General features: G+C 56.2%; 2 protein-coding genes across 14 annotated transcripts in view; one reads left to right on the top strand and one right to left on the bottom strand.

Moving 5' to 3' along the window:
• Positions 1-40: 40 nt before the first annotated feature.
• On the bottom strand, positions 41-16444 carry HEXD (hexosaminidase D). 12 transcript variants are annotated; one of them, XM_077854725.1, is made up of 15 exons: positions 15861-16001; positions 13983-14118; positions 10244-10349; positions 9657-9766; positions 7406-7652; positions 6712-6799; positions 4940-5104; positions 4337-4520; positions 3509-3580; positions 2939-3134; positions 2273-2355; positions 1365-1443; positions 1188-1289; positions 916-1057; positions 41-403 (listed from the first exon to the last, which is right to left on the bottom strand). In XM_077854725.1, exons 6-15 carry the CDS (start codon positions 6715-6717, stop codon positions 77-79), a joined length of 1356 nt encoding a protein of 451 aa, XP_077710851.1. In that variant the 5' UTR covers positions 6718-6799; positions 7406-7652; positions 9657-9766; positions 10244-10349; positions 13983-14118; positions 15861-16001; the 3' UTR covers positions 41-76. The 12 variants fall into 12 exon arrangements, with proteins under 12 accessions (XP_077710851.1, XP_077710848.1, XP_077710844.1 ...); XM_077854722.1 differs by having other exon boundaries at positions 7466-7652; XM_077854718.1 differs by lacking the exons at positions 7406-7652; positions 10244-10349 and adding an exon at positions 16290-16444 and having other exon boundaries at positions 13983-14114; positions 15998-16040.
• OGFOD3 (2-oxoglutarate and iron dependent oxygenase domain containing 3) overlaps positions 16041-20152 on the top strand; it is an 18781-nt gene continuing 14669 nt past the window's right edge. The window contains exons 1-2 of one of the 2 annotated variants that reach the window (XM_077854730.1): positions 16041-16178; positions 18251-18468. In XM_077854730.1, the coding sequence (XP_077710856.1) occupies positions 16108-16178; positions 18251-18468 (289 nt within the window). In that variant the 5' untranslated portion in view covers positions 16041-16107. Of the gene's footprint in view, positions 16179-16527; positions 16676-18250; positions 18469-20152 lie in introns of those variants that run through there. The other variant, XM_077854729.1, reaches the window with a different exon arrangement.

The raw sequence follows: 20152 nt of genomic DNA, 5'->3' as shown, positions 1-20152 counted from the left end.
ACCCCAAGTTGTCGCCTGGTCTGACTCCCACCAGCATGAGTTCCGGGTCCTGCTCTTTATTTTAACCCAACAAGCTCTACACACAATCAGGAAGCAGGCCTCTGCGTGTCTTCCTTGCACATTTTCCACTTGCCTTCCAGGCGCTAACCGTCTGCCCCATGGGTGCGGCAGGGGCGGACATTGGACGGACGCAGGGCCCGGCCCTCAGGGGTCCCGACCCGCCTGCGGGCTGGGGCTGGGGCTGGCGCTGGCTGCCTCCCTCAGGTCCTGCAGCAAGGCCTGCAGCCGCTGCAGGCTGGGACGCACGTTCTCCTCCAGCCACTCCTCCACGGCGTCCGGGTAGAAGACGCGCCGCAGGGCGGCCTCCAGCTCCTGCACCACGGTGCTCCACCTGGCCAGGAGGCTGAGTAGCACAGAAGCAGTGAGCTGCCTGCTGGCACCCCGGGGCGGCAGCTACAGCCTATGCGCTACACACCCTGAACGACCCCACACACGGAACGGGGCTATTGGAGCCCACCGCACAGGGCGGGTCCGAGCAAGTGTCCTGTTTCAACATCTGAAACGAATGCTCTTTGCAGCTGACCTGCAGGGTTTTTCTTTCCGCGTGAACCTGTCATCGTCTGACAGTGTCCTCCGCCCGTGGGGACACCATGTTGGCCTCAGCTCAGCGCGGTGGGCCGGGACAGCACGAGGCAGGGCCAGCTGGCCCCGATGAGCCCTGGACCCCGTCCAGGCACTCACTGACCCTCACCCTTTTGGGCTAGGGATGCCCTAGCTTCTCTGACGCCCACGGCACAGCTGAGGCAGGAAGTTGGCTCATCTAAGCATTCATGGCTGCGATCCTAGAGAGCTTGTCTTGGTTTAAAGCAGTAGCCAAAGAACGTGCAGCCCTGGGGGGGCCGGGGGGTGGCTAACCTGAGCGCCGGGGGCTGGATGTGCTGGACCATGACGGGGTGGATGAGCTTCCGCCGGCGGTGGTAGGGGCCAAACCAGCCGGTCACGTACCTGGGGGCAGAGCCACACAGGTGGGCCCACGGCAGCCAGCAGCCCAGCCCTCCTGGGGGGGCGGGGTTCGTTAAAATAATACCTTTGAAAAGGCTGAAAAATCTGATAGAAATTTTAAAACCCAGTGAGTGTTTGTGTAGGGCGGGCCACCCCCACCCCGGCCCCGCGCCCCTGCCCCTCACCTGTCCCTCTCCAGCAGCGCGTCCACGGAGCTGCGCAGGTGGAGGCTGACGTGCGTGACGAGGGCCAGGATGTCGCTACCGGGGAAGGAGCCGGCGCCCTCGCTGCATGGAGAGCCGCCGTGCTGAGGTGGGGGTCCAAGCGTGGGGGGAGAGGCAGGGCCGGGGGCGGGCGCTTACCCTGTAAAGTCAGTCGTTTCTAGGTTTGAAATCCCGAGAAAGTTCTCCACTCTTGCTTTAACGTCTTCAGCAAAACCTCCTGCAACAAGCACAGACGGAGGTGGTCAGAGGGGCCCCTGGAGGAGAGAGGCAGGGAGCCTGCGCCACGCATGGGCCTGGGTGGCCGGGAAGGTGACCAAGGAGGCCAGCGTGCACAGGCCAGCCCCAAGGAGACTTCGGGGACAGCTGGGCGCACGGCTCCTCACTGAACACAGGAAGCGGCTCACCATGTGAGACATGGGAAGATAGAGCAGAACCACCACCAGGGAGACCACCAGCCCGTGTTGCCCGGCACCCCCACGGCTGCCAGGACGTATGCAGCACCTAGCACGTGTGGTTCCTCACCAGTGGAATGTTCTAGAACAACTGAAATGAACCAGCGAGGCCTGCAAGTACCAGTGTGGACGGAGGTCAGGAGGCCCTACCAGCCCGTCTCCACAGCGGGAGGACTCCATGGCGGCGGCACCCACCTCAGGGGACAGGCAGTGGAGGCCAGCCCCCAGCGTGTCCCCGCACCCTCTTCTAAATGCGTCACAGCTGACACTTCAGAAGCACCAGAGGGGAGGCTCAGGCCCGCCCTCCACGTGGGGCCTCAACGTGCTACGGAAGCCCAGGCCCCGCTTCCCTCGGTGCCTCCCACCCCACACGCAGCAGGCAGTCCTGCTGTGGGCGCCCACGGTCCACACGCACGTGGGGGGCTCGGTGGCACTGGGCACCCAGCAATTACACGGCAGAGGCACGGCCACCTCGGGGGCTCACGGCCTGGGGGCACCGGGCAGGCGGGTGGCTGAGTGAGGAAGACACAGCCGGGCGTCGGGGCTCGGCTCTGCGCGTCCCGCGCTCCTGCCGCCGTGAAGCGGGGACCTTACCGTGTAGGAGCGACTGCAGGCAGACGGCCAGGGACGGGATCCCCACGGGCAGCAGCTCGCACAGCACCGAGAAGTGGTCGTACCTGAGGCCATGGAGAGGCCGCTCAGCCCAGCACCCACGCCCGCCCGGCGGGTGCTCCACGCCCTCTGCTGCCCGCGGCCTCTAGGGGCCCCTGCACGGCTGGCCGCTGCCTCCGGAAATGTCCCCCACCCAGAGGCCCTGCTGGGGCTCAGTCTGTGCGCTCGACCCCCTGAAACCCTTCCTGCATTCCTCCTGGATCTTGCCTCGGGGGACCCAAGGACGGGCAGGGCCCGGGGCCTCCGGCTGCTCCCCTGCCCCGACCCGGCCGGGAGCGCAGCTTCACTGGCAGCTCCGCTTTTCAAACGGTGTGAAATCCCTGAAGAGCTAAACTCCGTCAAGGCCGCCCTATGCATGGCTCTGGAGGCCGGGGCGCCGACGTGCAGAGGCGCCTGGGGCCGGGAGGGCCAGTGTGCTTGTGGCCGTGCATGCCCCCTCTGCAGAGTCTGGGGGTACCCAGGCCCCTCCCTCCTAGGAGCACCGGTCCCCTCCCAGGAAGCGTGAGGCCCAGACTGGACGGGACAAGCAGAGTGGCTGCGACCTGGGCGGTCGGCCCAAGCACCTCCCTGGGGCCCGTGTGGCCTTACCTCTGCCAGCCGGTCAGGACGATGCCCTGCAGCATGTCCGCTGGCCCCCTGGCTGCCACCCGCAGCCACTGCACATTGTTCCTGAGGTGGTGCTCGATGGGGGTCAGGGCCTGGCTCGCCCCCGTGGCCCCCTTGAAAGCGCTGGCAGCCCACAGCCGGAGAAAACCACACTTCCGGTACTTTTCCATGAGAAGAGCTGGGCGAGAACGTGAGTGGTATGACCGCCTGGGGCCCCAGGAGCGCGGCCGTCAAGCATGGACGCTGCGCTTGCCCAGAACCCGGGAGACCCCCCAGCCATCGGGTGTAGTCCCCAACAGACTAAATCTCAGTGAGAGAAGGGACCCCTGCTGTGTGCAGGTGGCCCCTAGTCCAGCTGCTTGTTAGGAAATCTGGACAGAACAGGCCATCTGGTGAGTGACCCAGGATAGGACGCGTGCCAGGGGTGCTCCTGGGCTGCCCGAGCTCGCAGGGGGAGGGGCCTGCGGGGAAGCAAGGCAGGTGGCAGGATCCCAATGCACCAGGGGTCAGTCAGGGCTGCAGGGTGTTGGGGGCCGTGGCCAGGGTACTGACCTTTGCCGTGGACGTCCAGGTCGGCCCCATAGTCCCAGAGCACGGGCTCCACCAGCTGTGGGACCCCCGATGCTGGGGGCGGAGAGAGCTGTGAGCAAGGCCGTCAGACACACCCCTGTGCCCTGTCCTGCGGCCTTGTCTGGGGCGGCTGGCCCTTAGGCACAGGCTGGACGCAGCTCGGTTTGATGGTAAATGCTGCGGCCGTGCAATCGGCCAGCTCCGGAAATGACCAGACTGGGTTCTGTGACAGGTGAGCCCCCGGGCCAGGGTCCCAGAGCTTCCTGCAAGGGGGACACACTGGTCTGCGTGCCGCGGTGGGGGCGCTGGGACAGGTACAGCGGGAACACACCACAGCCTGGGTTTAAGTCTAACCAACCTTGTGAGAACCCAACGGGCCACACGTGGGCCGGGGCTGCCTCGAGGACACCCGGCCTTGCAGACCCTGGGCTGGGGTAGAGCGTGGACCACGGGTGTGTCTCTGTCCCACCCCAGAGCCCCGGGCAGGCGGCAGCCTGGGGGAGGCCCCGAGGGGCTGCTGCATTCCTGGCCCAGCAGGGCTGCCTCAGGGTCCTGTGGGGCTGAGGCGGCAGCAGCACCGGACACTGCCCCCGTCCCCCTCCTGTGGGGCCCATGAGGGCCCCATGGCTACTGTCCGGTCAGACCTACCACCCTGCACTCTGGTGAGACCCTTGCATGGCTTCTAGGGGAACGGCATTTTGTAGAAGAATGTTTAGAAGGGCTCTAAGGGGGCTGCCCGGAGTGAGCTTCCGGGAGGGGGCCTGCTGGCTCCTCACTCCTGCCACCAGAGGCGGGGACACGCCTGCCCACCTGCGAGCTGGTCCTCGGGGATGGCCCGCAGCATGTCGTCCCACACCAGGGGCCTGGTGGCCGGGTGCCGGGCCAGCACGTGGCAGGCCACCGCCTTCATGTGGGACAGGCACAGTCTGGCTTTGGTGTTGTGCTCCTGCTGCAGCCACCGTCTCGAGGCCTCGCCCTCCCCGAGGTAGTAGACCTGAGGGGAGCCCAGGGCGGGTTTGTCCCTGTGCAGGGACACCGGTGCCAGCTGCCCGTGGGGAGGGGCCGCTGAAGGGGCCCTCCTTCTGCACCGAGTCCCGACTCTACTCCTGGGGTCCTCCGGAGGTTCGCAGCAGCCCGAGGGCAGAAGGCCGAGGTGCCCCAGCCAGCAAGCAGGTACACGCACGGCCCGGCCTGCACTGCTGGAGTGCGGACGGCCCTTGGGGCGCCAGCCCTCCACCCCTGTGCTGCAGGCTGCACCCGCACCAGGTCACAGGGCAGCCGGTGCGGGCGCCCACACGGGGGGGCGGCTCCTCAGTGGGGCGAGGGGCCCTCGAGTGAGGGAGGGGCTGCTGCAGCAGGGGAGCAACACCCGGCAGGCCAGGCTCAGGGGTGAAGCAGCATTGCAGGACCCACCTCGTCGCAGCCGACATGGAGCCACCGGGCGCCTGGGTGCAGCTCCATGACCTGGCTGATCATGGCTCCCACCAGCGCCAGGGACTCGGCCTCATGCGGGTTCAGGGTGTTAGGGAAAAGTGCCACTTCTCGGAGGTGAGCGAGAGCCTCGTGCTTCAGCACAAACTACAGAGACAGAAGGGGACATGAGGGGCGCCGGGAGACAGGTTCGCCGCAGGGGCTGGTTCTGGCTCCCACGGGGTCACCCCAGAGGGCGCTGGCTGGGCTGAGCCTGTTGCTGGCTCTCGGCCCTTTCCTTCCTGTCAGGTCCACCTGGGCCGGGTGAAAAAGGAAAAGCCAGGCTCACTCACATTCGGATGGAGCTGCCACCAGCTGGAAATGTGATGGGTGACCGTGGAAATGAGAGCCCCAGAGGTGATACACACTCTCCTCACAGCCCAGCTGACTGGGGGCCACACACACGCCCAGCCGGGGCAGACGGGGCAGGGCTGACCTCCCAGTGCCCCCAGCCTGTGGCCCAGACCCTGGCTGACCACCAGCTGCGAAGACAGAGGGGTGGCCTGAGGAAGCCAGGCCAACACAGAGGCCATCACAGCCACACAGGGCCGGGGACGCAGACTGTGCCCCCAGAACCACGAGAGCACGTGTCTGTAGTTCCAAGTCACTGGCTGACATCCTTTGTTGCTGTGGCCCCAGGAAACACACCACCTTGAGAGCAGTCAGGCCCCTCAAGGAGCAGGAGTTGGGGGGGGGCGGTGCGCTGCAGGATGGCGGGGCAAGGGGCAGAGCGGCACTGTTGGGGGACCTCCCCCAGGTCAGGCGGTGGTTCACACAAGGCTGGAGCCAGAGGGATGGCAGGCGCCAACTCGAGAGACACAGCAGCAGAAGCGGCAGGACCTCACGATGGCCCAAGTGCAGGGGTGCGGGGGGTGCCAGAGCGCGGCAGCGGGGCCAGGGTTGGGGGTCATGAGGACGGGGAGGGAAGCAGGAGCGGACGTGTGTGGTGTGGAGAGGGAGCATGAGGCGAGGGGCCCCGGGGAGGAGCCGCGGGGACGCCGCCTCGTGTAACGGGATGCACCTGGGCCTGCAGGGGAGGCTTCAGGAGGGAGCGGATACGGCTGTGGCTGCGAACAGCCTGTGGTCAAGGACGCCCAACCAGAACCTGTCACTACGTTTAGTGACTCGGGGGACAGAGGGGCCCTGGGGGATGCTCTATGGACTGTGGGCCGTGGCAGCGGAAGTGAGGAGCCCAGAGAGCACAGCAGGCAACATGGGCCAGGAAAGGCCGAGGCCTGAGCGTGGGAGATGCGGGCGCGTAGCAGGGGGGACTTGCGTGTGACTGGAGGAAAACGCAGCCCCTCTGATGCTGGCTGCGGTGGGGGGGGCGCCCACAGGCCCAGCAGGCATCCCCGCTAGAGAAAAACACGGAACCTATAGCCATTAAATCAATGCTGTGTCAAATCTGTTTCCCATCTTTTGATGCAGATATGAACATATTTCTGAAGATCACACAGGAACTTGGGGAGATATTTTCAGTATTAAGCGATGAATACAAGTTAAAAAGGAGAACAAATGGACTCTCGGGGCTCCATGGGAATCGTGCATCCCCACTGGCCCGTCTCCTGCATTCTGTGGACAGAGGTTGCTCAGCCCTAGAGTTTGCAGGGCAGGGGCTTCTAGGAAAGAGCTGCTCCTTGTCTGTGGCCAGCCACTGCCTGTGTGCCCCCAAGCCCACACCTGGGCACCACGGAACTGGGGTTCCTCCCACTTACCTCCATGTGTCCAAATGTCTGCACCAACGGAATGACCTCTAGCTCATTCAGTGTAGCCAGATGTAGGATCTCTTTAATTTCAGGGGGGCTAGGAGACAAAGACCACCCAGAGGTTCACACCAGCTCCTGTCGGCACGCCAGCCCCTGTAGAAACTCCAGCTCTTATTCACACTAGCTATCGACACTCCAGCCCCTGTTCACACCAGCCCATTCACACCAGCTTCTGTTCCCACTCTAGCTCTTGTTCACACTAGCACCTGTTCACCTCCAGTCCTTATTCACACCATCTCCTCTTGACCCTCCAGCTCTTGTTCACACCAGCTCCTCTTGACCCTCCAGCTCTTGTTCACACCAGCTCCTCTTGACCCTCCAGCTCTTGTTCACACCAGCTCCTCTTGACTGTCCAGCTCGTTCACACTAGCTCCTCTTCACCCTCCAGCTCATTCATACCAGCTCCTCTTGACCCTCCAGCTCTTGTTCACACCAGCTCCTCTTGACCCTCCAGCTCTTGTTCACACCAGCTCCTGACCCTCTAGCTTTTGTTCACACCAGCTCCTCTTAACCCTCCAGCTCATTCATACCAGCTCCTCTTGACCCTCTAGCTCTTGTTCACACCAGTTCCTCTTGACCCTCCAGTTCTTGTTCACACCAGCAACTCTTGACCCTCAGCTTATTCACACCAGTTCCTATTTACCCTCCAGCTCTTGTTCACACCAGCTCCTCCTGACCCTCCTGCTCTTGTTCACACCAGCACCTGTTGACACTCCAGCTCTTCTTCACACCAGCTCCTCTTGACTCTCAGCTCTTATTCACATCAGCACCTCTTGACCCTCCAGCTCTTGTTCACACCACCTCCTGTTCACCCTCCAGCTCTGGTTCACAGCAACTCCTGTTGACACTCCGGCTCTGGTTCACAGCAGCTGCTATTCATACTCCAGCTCCTGTTCATATCCCAGACCCTGTTCATACTCGCACTTCTGTTCATGTTCCCCTCCCTTGTCAGGTTCCAGGTGGGCTCTCCTGGGGAAACTAGTATGGTCGGTATTTCCTAAAGCTCGAAAGATACTCAAGGTTTCAAAGAGAGCTCCCACCCTAGAATTTGGGGAAATGATGCTCTCTGTTATGTCCTCAAGTAACGGTTTGCTTTTTACCAGCTATTCTTACCAAACTCTGTAAGAAGCTGAAGCCATTTTACAAGACACTGGGCCATACAAGGAATCATATTGTAGAAAGGGGGTTGGCAGATGGCTCAAGGACAAATTCATCTGCCTGTTTGCTTACAGCCCATGACCTAAGAATTGATTTTCAAGTTTAATATGGTTGATAAAAAGAAAAAGAAAAATACTTCATGACGTGAAAATTACATGAAATTCTTATTTCCATGCCAACAAGTAGAGTTTCACTGGCACTCAGCTGTGGCCACTCACTGACATTTCCATTCATGGCTGGCTGCTCATGCCCCACAGATTTCAGTAACAGAGACCAGGTGACTGCAGAACTGAAACTACCGCCTGCCCCTTTATTTTTTTTTAAATATTTTATTTATTTATTCATGAGAGACACAGAGAGAGAGAGAAAGAGACAGAGAGATAGAGGGAGAAGCAGGCTCCATGCAGAGAGCCTGATGTGGGACTCGATCCAGGGACCCCAGGATCATGCCCTGGGCCAAAGGCAGACGCTCAACTGCTGAGCCATCCAGGCGTCCCTGCCTGCCCTTTTAAAGAGAAGCTCATGACCCCTTTCATAGAGAAAATGTAAAAGATCTTCGAGGTTGCAGTGAGGGGGCTCATCCCCGTGGGGGTTAGTGAGCTCCATGAGCACACCTGAAGGCGGGAATGCTCCGGGGGCCACGGACGGCACCTGGGAAAGGCTGGCTGCCCACTCCGGCACCTGCTGTCTGTCATACATGGATTTATTGCAAGAAAGTGAGTTCCAGTTTCTGTGTTTGAACCATCTCATAATCAGTTCTATGAACGTATGGACTTCAAATAGACCTTTTTCAAGCTTCACAGGTACCCTAGCACTTGTTTCCACTTAAAAAACAAATAACCAAAAAGTGTTCATCATAAGAAGAAAAATAGAGCAGCATGAAAAGAACGCAAACTTCCAGCAACCTCACTGCAGCGTTAACACTCTGGACAAACACACAGAGCACGTACGCCCCGCGGAGTTCTGACATAGACCGAACCTCCCTCCAGAGCGGCCCACCAGCCAGACGTATCTTTTCTCACCCTTGTGAACCCAGAGCATTAGAACCTTTTAAAAATCTTCACCAATTTGGGCAGCCCCGGTGGCGCAGCGGTTTAGCGCCGCCTGCAGCCCGGGGTGTGATCCTGGAGACCTGGGATCATGTCCCGCGTCAGGCTCCCTGCATGGAGCCTGCTTCTCCCTCTGCCTGTGTCTCTGCCTCTCTCTCTGTGTCTCTATGAATTAAAAAAAAAAAAAATCTTCACCAATTTGATAGCCAAATTTATTTATTTTTTGCTATCATTTTATTGATAATTTTTACTTTATTGCTATCATATGCTTATCGGCCATTCTTGTTCTGGGGGAGGGGATCAGCCCAATGTCTTTTGCTCATTCTCCTTTGAGGCTGTTACTGACTTACATGGACGCCGCAACCCTAAAGCCAAGCAGGGCGCACCCATGGCCGCTGTATCTGCTTTTATTAATTCTGACACCCCCTCTTTTAACCTCTGCTTTCCTGATAAGGGTCCCAACTGTGGCCTTAAAGAGCAGCATCCGCTTCCCCTCACCCCCGCCCCCATCCTTCTCCCTCCCCCTAAATGCTTCCAAATTCTCTCCAGTAAGCGTATTTTATTTTTGTAACTAAGACAGGAGTTTAAAAGCCAGAAGAGGGCTGCCCAGCACTGCCAAACCCTTGCCCGCCCTGTCCACGCCTCCAGGTGGCCCCACACATCCGCTTTCTCCGTGGCTGGGAATACCTGTATGCGTGCTTGGCTCTCAGAAGCCTGAGGTGGCCCTCGTAGGGAAACATGTCTTCGTACTCGAGGAGGAGCCCGTTGGCGCCAAGGGCATGGAACAGAGGAAAGACCTGGGGGAACAGGGATGCTATGAGGAAGCGACTATCTGAAGGAAGGTGACAGAGGTGCCACGTGTGGACTGTCTTCCTGCCTGTGGACATGGGTCGTGGTTGATGCTCACATTTCTCCTGCAAATGTTTACCCTGGAATGCGCACTGTGTGCTACACCAAATCAAACCCTCTGCCGCTGCAACCTGTTCACTTGGCACAGGAGAGGCCTTGCACCTGCGCAGCAGAGCTGTGGCTCAGCCTTGGGGTTCAGCCGGGAGGCAGGGAGGGGCTGTGGGTGTGCGGGGACGGGCTGTCCACTTCCTCCTCTATCTCTATTTCAGAGGATATGATTCCTATCAAGCATGTCCAGGATGAGTTCACGTCTACCATACAAAGAATTGAGATCTTCTTCTAGTCTGACACCAAGGCTGGGGTGGAAAAGAGCACATTCTGGGAGCCATCGGAGGGGGCCTCCTGCAGGTATCTGAAAGACCCACCCTGCCCTGGACAAGGGGCACAGCAGGTCCAACAAGACTTTAACACTCCTGTTGATGTGTCTGTCGAAGTTTCCTCTCCTGCGAGCATGGGGACGTTCTGAAGAAGCTGGATGGAAAGAAGAAAAGAGCCTGGGGCTAATGCTCAGCTGCAGACAATTCATCATGGGCAGTCGACTGCAAATTACAAAAAGAGGCAGACAAGATGGAAAGGAGGAGCTCGTGCAGGTCAAGCACGCAGACGCGACATCAAGGTCTCGGCATTTCCCCATTTCCTCAGTATTTCTGCTTCTGGTGTCCATCGCAGCCTCCCATGGCCCTCTGACCACCACGGCCTGTATGGCACTCTGGCCATTGGGGTTGGTGGCAATCCGTCATGTTATGGGTGGTGGGGAGCTGTGGGGCCGGGCAGCCCAGGTGTCCCCAACACACACCCCAGCCCAGCATGGGGGACAGGGCTGGGAATAAGGTCCTCGCTGTAAATCCGCAGGAGCGTGCACGTGCACACACACATGGGGGGTGATGCACTGAGCCCCCTGCATCTGTCATTGAGGCTCAACATCATTTCACCTAACTTCCACTTTTATGACTGGAATATTTCTAAGCAAATCCCACACAACACAACTGTTCACCTGTAAATACTTCAATATATATCCCTGATGAAGATATTTTTACAAAAGCACACCCCACACCACCATTATCTCATCTAACCAAATAATTCGTTAATGTCATCCATGCTTTAATTTTCCTGTGTCTAAAATCTTGTCACATATGGCTTGTTTGAAACTAGTCCAGACAATCCATACACTGCATTGTCTGAATGGATCTCTTAAGGTTTTCTGATTTTTAATAGTTCCTTCTACTTTTTTGAGTTTGTTGAAGAGACCAAGTCACTTATTTTGTATGTAACAAACTTTGGATTTGACGGATGGTATTCCCAAGATGTCCTGTAGCGTGTTTGCCTATTTCCTATTCTCATGGGTGCCGATGGTTAGACGTGAAGGCCTGATTACATCCAGGTGTTATTCTTTTGGCAAGAATACTTCACAGACGGTTCTAGAAGTCATAAGTCTGGCTGCCCCACTGGAGTGATGTCAGGCTGATCAGTGATGCTAAGGGGCATCAGCTGACCCACACCTAGAGCCTCTGCCTCATGGTTTCAGCCACTGCTGAAATGACTGCCCAGCGCACTGACCAGGAACTGCAAGGTGGTGACTTTCCAGGTTCATCACTCCTCGGGTGTGATGGCTGGAACTCTCCCTCACGGAAGAATTTCCTCTCAGTGATTACTTGGTCACTCCAGCCCTGATGATGCTGGGGCGTTCATATGCAAAGGTCAATTTTGTTGGATACAAAATCCTTGAATATCTTAAATGTTACTCCCTTGTCTTCCTGTCACAAAATGCTGTCAAAATATCTGATGCTGATCTAATTATCCTTCCCTCATATGGAACTTGTACCTCTTTCCTGTATGCCCAGAGTTTTCATTTTTTAAAAAATATGATACAACTACTAGATGATGCCTTAGTGTCTATCATCCTAAGTATACGATATGCCCTTTAAAAAAAAAAAAAAAGATTTGTTTATTTGAGAGAGTGTGTGAGTCAGGGGAGTGTCTCAGGCAATCTCACACCTAGAGCTCAGAGACCAACTCCAGGCTTGATTCCACAACCCATGAGATCATGATCTGAGCTGAAACCAAGAGTCAGGTGCTCAACCACCCAAGCCACCCCTGGTACCCCAGGTACGCCCTTTCAATAGACCCATGTATTCTTAAATTTTGGAATAAAAAACATGAAGTGTTTTTGTAGTTTCTGGGCATTTGTCCTACAGTACTGCCTCGGTTCTTCTTTGAGACTGTTGCAAACTGAAAACATGGCTACAATCTGTGCCTTCCTCATCAGGAAGCAATATCTATTCCCAGCCTTGAATCTGGGCTGACTTTGGACTTGCTTTCCAAGAGTTAACACTAGGCCCAGGATGGTTTGCAGCTTTGGCCCCCACACCCTCAAAGCACTGCCCTGCGACCACCATGCTAACAGAGGCTGGCCTGGCCTCCAAGAGAACAGGCACCCATGTGGAGGACCAGAACCATGGTGCCCAGTGGTGAGCCAGCACTAACTGGTGGATGTGTAAGGCCCTCTTGGACCATCCACTGTTCGTAGTTGTCAGGGGACAGCCAACACAGGAGGGAGCCCAACCAGCAGAACCACCCACCAGCCATGGAAAGAGAAAATGATGACTTTCTATCTTAAGCCTTGAAGTTGGGCCTCCAGCAGCAGAAGACTGAGGCAAGGGCTCCGGCTGCAGGTGAGTTGGACCTTCTTTGCTTATCTTCTATATCTTTCAATTTGTCAGATGCTTTTTATCTTTTCACGTGTGACAGCCTTTTTCCTTATTTATTTCCCAACAGTATGCTTTCCACAGTGTCTGCTCACTTCTGTTCTTCTGCCTTGATCTATTTCAGCCAGACACCGCTTCTGTCTTCTCTGCATCCCTGCTCCCCTCTCAAAACCTGTTCTCTGCTTCACTTTTTTTTTTTAAAGATTTTATTTATTTATTAGAGACGAAGAGAGAAAGAGCACAAACAGAGGGAGCAGCAGAGAGGGAGGGAGAAGCAGACTCCCAGCTGAGCAGGAAACCCGATGTGGGGCTCGATCCCAGGACCCTGGGATCATGACCCAAGCCCAAGGCAGATGCTTCACGAACTGAGCCACCAGGTGCCCCCCTGCTTCACTTTCACTGTTCCTGCGCAGCTCCCCATGGATTCGCTCAATACTGTGTTTTTAATGTGGGGCTCTGTTGTTCTAGAAGTTTCTGGACGGTATTTCTGAGAGCCGTAGGCCTCTCCAGCATTTTCCTCTGAGTCTTTTTGCAGTCTCAAATTGCAGCCAGTGAAAGCCCTCCCCTGTTCCTTTCTTGATGGAGGACAAGTACTTGTGAGCTGTTTCCTGGTACTTCTGGTCTCAGCCCTGTTAGAATTCCATTCTCTTTCCTCTATCACCTCCTGCCTGGTTATTAATCTCACATGGGCAGTAAGCTGTACCACTTGCATTTGAGACACATGGGGATACCCCATATCTACTTTTGCTCGAGAGTGTATTAGTTTTCTAGGGCTGTTGTAACAAATTATCACAAACTGGGTAGCTTAATACAATGAGAATTTATTCTCTTCCAGAAATAAAAAATCAAGGTATGGGCTGGGCAGTGCGGTCTTTGAAGGCTCCAGGGAAGTGTCTGGTGTCACTGGCAGTCCTGGCATTCCTTGGCTTGTAGATGCATCCCTCTAATCTCTGCCTCTGTCTTCACATGGTGCCCCCCTGCAACCCCTGTGTCTAAATTTCCCTCTTCTTACAAGGACGTCACTCATTGTATTAGAGGTACCCTACTCCAATATGGCCTCATCCCATGTTGATTATAACGGCAAAGACTGACATTACATTCACAGGTGGTTAGGATTTGAACATTACCTCTTTGGGAGATGCCATTCAGCCCACAGCAAACAGGCTGTGGGTTTCTTTTGTTGTGTTCACCCCTCTCTCCACCCCTTTTGCTATCCTAATTGCTCTGTTTTATGAAGGCATTTGGGGGAAACTCAAAATCTATGCTGCTGCCAACACTGTGCCCCGACTTGGAAGCCCATAGTTGTGCTCTAAGCACACCATCCTACAGAATACTGTTCACAACTTTGAAGACCAAACCCAAGCAAGGAAAGACCATCTTAGGGGGAAGGGGCTCTTACCTCAGAGAGGTAGGAGACCTTTGGTGGAGCTCCTTTAAGGTCCAAATGAACTAATCGCATCTTAAATGGTGAAGAACCTGACATTTCACTATTTCTCAGGAAGTCATAGAACAATCCCTTATCTGGGCGCTTCTTCCTAGTGGAGAAATCCAAAGTCATAAATAGGCACAGGCTCCTTTTAGCCCCTGCCCTCCACTCTGTGCTTCCATTCCCTGGGAGGAAACTCATTTCACCAACATGAAAATGAACCAAGAAGGCTCCCTCATATTCAGATAAAGGGACCTTTGCCATTTAGTTATGATTAGCCCCTAAAATAGAATGGCACCGGTTTCCTCATAAGATGGCTGTGACCTATAATAACACAAATGATTACAAAATAGTTTTGTTTTAAATTAAAGACCGTCTCCAGTGGTATATACTATGCTAGTGTAAACACGCAGATATGTCTAAACATTTTTCAGGCCCTGCAATATGATTTTTCTGTAGAAAATGTATCCCTAATTTTATTTTACCTTGAAGAGCATTAAAGAAAACCCCTGACATTTCTAAAGCTCAAGTCAGTTTCATTGTATGGAAGAAGAAACTGTAAAAGTTTAGTTTAGGTCAGAGAACACTAACTAGGATTTAAAATAGGCCACTGATAATCTGAAGAACAAATGAGCCAAGAGTACATGGGGCTGACTCACTTTTATAAAGAAAGTAGCTGGATGACAACAAAGTAACTGGTAAGGAGTGTGATTTCTTTTTTCCCTCTAGCTATTTTAAAAATACAAAGCGTTAGATGAGAAAAGGGAAAGAAAATCTTTGCGTATAGGTCATGTTTATAGCTCAACAATTCAAACTACTCATTCAGCGTGAGGACTCATAAATCCCTGAACCTAAGAAGTCTATTATGAAACAAGGAACATAAAATAGACACACAGGGCAGCCCCGGGGGGCTCAGCGGTTTAGCACCGCCTTCAGCCCAGGGCATGACCCCGGGGTCCCCGGATAGAGTCCCATGTCGAGCTCCCTGCATGGAGCCTGCTTCTCCCTCTGCCTGTGTCTCTGCCTCTCTCTCTCTCTTTCTGTGTCTCTCATGAATAAATAAAATATTAAAAAATAATAAAATAGGGGATCCCTGGGTGGCTCAGTGGATTGGTGCCTGCCTTTGGCCTGGGGCGCGATCCTGGAGTCCCAAGATCGAGTCCCGCGTAGGGCTCCCAGAATGGAGCCTGCTTCTCCCTCTGCCTGTGTCTCTGCCACTCTCTCTCTCTGTGTCTATCATAAAGGAATAAATAAGGGCAGCCCCGGTGGCCCAGCGGTTCAGCGCCGCCTGCAGCCCAGGGCTTGATCCTGGAGACCCTGGATGGAGTCCCATGTCAGGCTCCCTGCATGGAGCCTGCTTCTCCCTCTGCCTGTGTCTCTGCCTCTCTCTCTCTGTGTCTCTATGAATGAATAAATAAAATCTTAAAAAAAAAAGAATAAATAAAATCTTTAAGTAATAATAACAAAAATAAAATAGACACACAAAAACTAGCGTGATTAAAAAAAAATTATATTCAAAACAGTCTCCATCACAAAATCCTCAAAGCAATCCCTGAAATCACCAGCTGTTGGATGGACGAGTTTTGTGAAAACACATTCTGAACGCTGCTTTTATTTTATTTTTTTGAAGATTTTATTTATTTATTCATGAGACACACAGAGAGAAGCAGAGACACAGGCAGAGGGAGAAGCAGGCTCCATTCTGGGAGCCCGAAATGGGACTTGATCCAGGGTCTCCAGGATCATGCTCTGAGCCAAAGGCAGATGCTCAACCACTGAGCCACCCAGGCATCCCCTGAACGCTGCTTTTAAAGCTGAATTCTTAAAAAAAAAAAAAAAAAATTTACAAACCAAATCAATTTCCCAGGGACTAGACTTGGAACACTTCTGAGCCGGGAGGTGTGCGCGGGTGGCGTGCACATCCCTCATCCGGAGGGAAACCCTGCGCCTGCGCCCGCATCGCGGGGCTAGGACCTTCCGGGCCTTACCTGGCGCAGACGCGCCGGCTCAACAGTCTTAAGTCTGCAAAACCTAAAGGAAAAGAAGCAGAGAAGTGGGTGTTTCGCGTCCGTAAGAGCGTGCGGGTGTCTTTTCCTGGATGCCTACCGACGGGCGGTCTCCCGCAGACCTGGCTGGCACGCCCCGGCTGCCCGGGAACCGCGTGCGCAGGTGCCGCAGCCCCGGGCCCCTCCCCCATCCCCCCTCCCCCGGGCCCGCCGGCGACCCCTCCCGCCCCGCCCCGGCTCCGAGCCCCGGGGTCCCAGCGGTTCCGCTTCTCACCCAGCGGGCGGACGCACAGGCGAGTCCCGAGCGCCCGCGGGTCCCAGCACCTGGGGGGGCGCGGCCCCGGGGACGCAGCGGAGGCCGCCGCCGAGGAGCGCCGCGAGGTGCGCGACCAGGTCCGCGCTCCGCCCCGCCCAGCGCGGCGCTCGGCCTCCGATTGCTCGGGCCTGGCCGCCAGCCCCGGGGTCGACGGCCGAGCGCGTCGCTCTGCGTCCCCGGCCGCGCCGGCCTCGCGCACCCTCTCGCGGCGCTCGCGCGGGGCTCGGAGCGGCTCCCGCGGTCGGCCCGGCTCCGCCGCGGCCCGGTCCGATGGCGCCGCAGCGGAGGGGCGCGCCCAAGGCGCCCGAGGGCAGCGGGGCGGCCGAGCGCCGGCGCCCCAGCAGGTACCGGGCAGCGCGGGGCCCCGCGAGCTGCGGCGGCGGCGGGCGGGGCGTGGCCTCACGGGCGTGACTGTGTAGCGGGCGTGGTCGTGAGGGGGCGTGGCTTGCAGTGGCCGTGGCCGTGAGGGGCGTGGCTTGTGGTGGGCGTGGCCGTAAGGGGGCGTGGCTTGTAGTGGGAGCCGGACCCCGCCCCACGAGTCCCGAGGCCCGGTGGTCTCGCGCGTGTGCCGCCTTAGCGCTGTGCACAGGCGGGCGGACGGCTGAACGAGTGATCGTCTCCTCGCGGAGCCTCCCAGGGGCTTCTGCAGCTTTCGGAGCTGAGGAGTGCTGTAGGCCCCCCGCCCGGGGCAAACCCCCGAGCGCCAGTGCTTGCCCTGCGGCCTGGACCTTGCTCCCAGGCTAGAGGCTCGAGGGAGCCTCCTCCGTGCAGCGCGAGCCAGCTCACCCCACACGCGGGTGCTCACCTAGAGCAGACCCCAGGGGATGTTGCGTCCAAATCCAAGATGCAGTTGCCCGGGCCTCTGCCTCTGTCCCTTTCAGATTCCACAGCACGCAGCAGCTGTGCCTTGCAGGTTGGGGTTCCAGTCATTAGGCTGCTGAGTCTCCCTCCCTATCTGCAGTTTGGGGGAAGATAATGATGGCCCACTGGTGTCCACCCTGGTCTAAGTAGAGAAGGCTGGGTGGTCTCGGGGTGGGGAGTTTTTCTGAGCTGAGCAGACCCCCCACCTCGGTGGTCTGTGATCCCTGTTTGAAATGGTCACGTATCCACTCACCATGGGCTGACCGTGCTGTGCCCTCCTTGGGATTTATTTATCGGAATGTGTTGTGTTTATTAGCGCTGAAAAGGGTGGAGGGACACAGACAAGTATAAGTCAGGCTTCCTGCATTTCAGGAATTAAGTACATACTTGAAGAGACAGGGCACACTTCCTCAAAAGGGTGCCTTGATCTTTTGCCTTATTTTGTGCAAGTTCTTGGAGCCATACAGCCACCGAGTCACCTAGACAACAGAGCACACAGCTTCTCGGTTACACACGTGCACACATACGTGCACGTACACAGACCATAGGCATGCATGTAGACACAGATGTGCACACACACATGCTTACAGCTTCAGGTTGTGCAAAAAGTGTCTTAATTGCAGATCAAATGAAAAAATTTGGTGCTTGTATTCTCTTCTTAGCTGGTTCATGGCTTACTTAAGTGGGCTTGACTCACACTTAAGCTGCTGTGTTGTGCGCGTGGGCATGTGCAGTGGTTGGGGCAGTCCGTTTCAGCGGCAGGCAATGTGATTGGCAACAGAGATGCAGGTTCTCCGTGGGCATGGCTGGGCTAGGAGGGACACTAGCTGGCAGCTCATTGTGTTGCCAGCACTGGTTGGATGGGGCTGGGGGCCACATTCCCCACCACATCCTCTCAGGCTGGTGAGCACCTCTGGATTGGTCGAGAGTAGCTCTGACCTCCTTTAGCACAGAGCAGTTTAAGGCTTGCTGTAACTAAGTGGGTGGGGACCCTGGTCATCCACCTTTCCAGCACACGTGGGTGCCTTTGGGTGACTGCGGTTGTGTTTTGTCCTTAGCACAAAGAGTGTCCGGGCACCCAGGGAGGTGCAGAGGAAGTGGCTGAGAACCTCCGTCCTGGGGGCCTGCGCCGTGCTTGCTGGGCTGCTGCTCTGGAGCAGTATGGGGGGTGATGATGGTGTCACCGAGGTCCTGGCTCACCGTGGCGAGATCCTGCCTGGACGGTTCATCGAGGTGCCCTGCTCAGAGGACTATGACAGTCACCGAAGGTTTGAAGGTAGGTGATGCTGCTGTGGGCTGGAAAAGAGCAGCATGTTGCAAGGAACGCACTGCGTTTGTGATGCATCAGTCTTTTGCTGCAGTGAAGTGGTGGGAATCAGATTGAAAGTGGTGTGGGGACCGGGGGGTACAGCCAAACGTTCCCTCTCTCAGGTGGGTTAACCCACCCCCAACTGGGAAGGGCAGGGGTGCTGGTCACTGAGGCTAGCCTTTCACGGAGGTGCCCGCACTCTGACGGAGGGATCTAACAGAATTGGAAAGGTAGGGACGAGAGTGTTGAGATCAGAAGAGGCATTGTGTGGAGAGTGTCACAGTGTTGTCACTGCAGAAAATGTCACTGCCAGAAGCCCTTCCCCAGGTCAGAGTGTCCCATCGTGGGGGGGTGGGGGGGCAGGAGGGCGGGAGGCGGCGTGACGACCAGAGGCATAGCCACCCTGCACCTGCTGGCTTTCTTCCCCCACCCCCCACGTTCCTCCTACTGCTCACTTTCTCAGTTTTTAAAACCTAGCCTGCTGGGTCTTAAGACAGCCTGGGTCTTAAAGACAGAATCTCATTAATGTTTCACCCAGAGCAATGCTCTGGACCTGAACTGGGAGAAGGCTGCCGGGTGCTTCCACTGCCACAGTGAGGCCTGCTGTGGGGGCCCTGGTCCCTCTGCCTTTACCAAAGGTGTTTCCTGCAGCGACAGCTGAAGTTCTTCGTCTCACCCATAATAATCTAGCAACATTAAACCTTCACACGAGGCGGGGGGGGGCAATGGGGAGTTATTATTTACCAGTGCAGGGTTCTAGTTTGGGAAGCAGAAAAAATTCTGGAGGTGAACGGGGATGATGTTGGCACAACGTAGATGGGAAATGGTAAATTTCATATTATGTACATTTGCCACAATCAGAAGAATTGAGGCATATTTAAAGCTTCTGGACTTCCCCTGAGCTCTTCAGACTGGAGGGGCTTCCAGGTTGGGGGAGCTCTTCAGGCTGGAGGGGCTTCCAGGCTGGAAGGGCTTCCAGGTTGGGGGGGCTTCCAGGTGAGGAGGCCCTGCCCCCGGTGGGGGTGTCTGGACGGGGCACTGCTCTGTGGGGGGGGGGGGGTGCTCACGCACATGCACTGGTGAGTCAACCAAAATTCACTTTTTCATCCAAATTACTCTCTTGACCCTTGTGCTCATTGGGCACACTGTGTCGCTGCTGGGCTTCAGCATTTCAGAACTCAGGGGGTTTTGGTTCTCTCTTTTTAAAGATGGATTTCTTTCTTTTTTTTTTAAGATTTTATTTATTTATTCATGAGAGACACAGAGAGAAAGAGAGGCAGAGACACAGGCAGAGGGAGAAGCAGGCTCCATGTAGGGAGCCACGTGGGACTCAATCCCGGTTCCCCAGGGTCACGCCCTGGACAGAAGGGGGCGCTAAACTGCTGAGCCACCTGGGCTGCCCTAAAGATGGATTTCTAACCTAATTGCAGTGTAGCTAGCTAATGTCATCTGTGCGATACACATCCTTTGATATTGGCTCAGGCTTTCTTTCTTTTTTTTAAGACTTACTAATTTATCTGAGAGAGAGCGAGCCCTCGCACGCGGAGGGAGAGGTAGAGGGAGAGAGAGACTCTTGAGCAGACTCCAAGCTGAGCGCAGAGCCGGTTGTGGCCCGATGTCACCACCCTGAGATCGTGACCTGATCTGAAAT

This window comes from Canis aureus, chromosome 16, assembly GCF_053574225.1.
Source record: "Canis aureus isolate CA01 chromosome 16, VMU_Caureus_v.1.0, whole genome shotgun sequence".
NCBI classification, from domain to species: Eukaryota; Metazoa; Chordata; class Mammalia; order Carnivora; family Canidae; genus Canis; species Canis aureus.
This window is presented reverse-complemented; position numbering and strand designations above follow the sequence as displayed.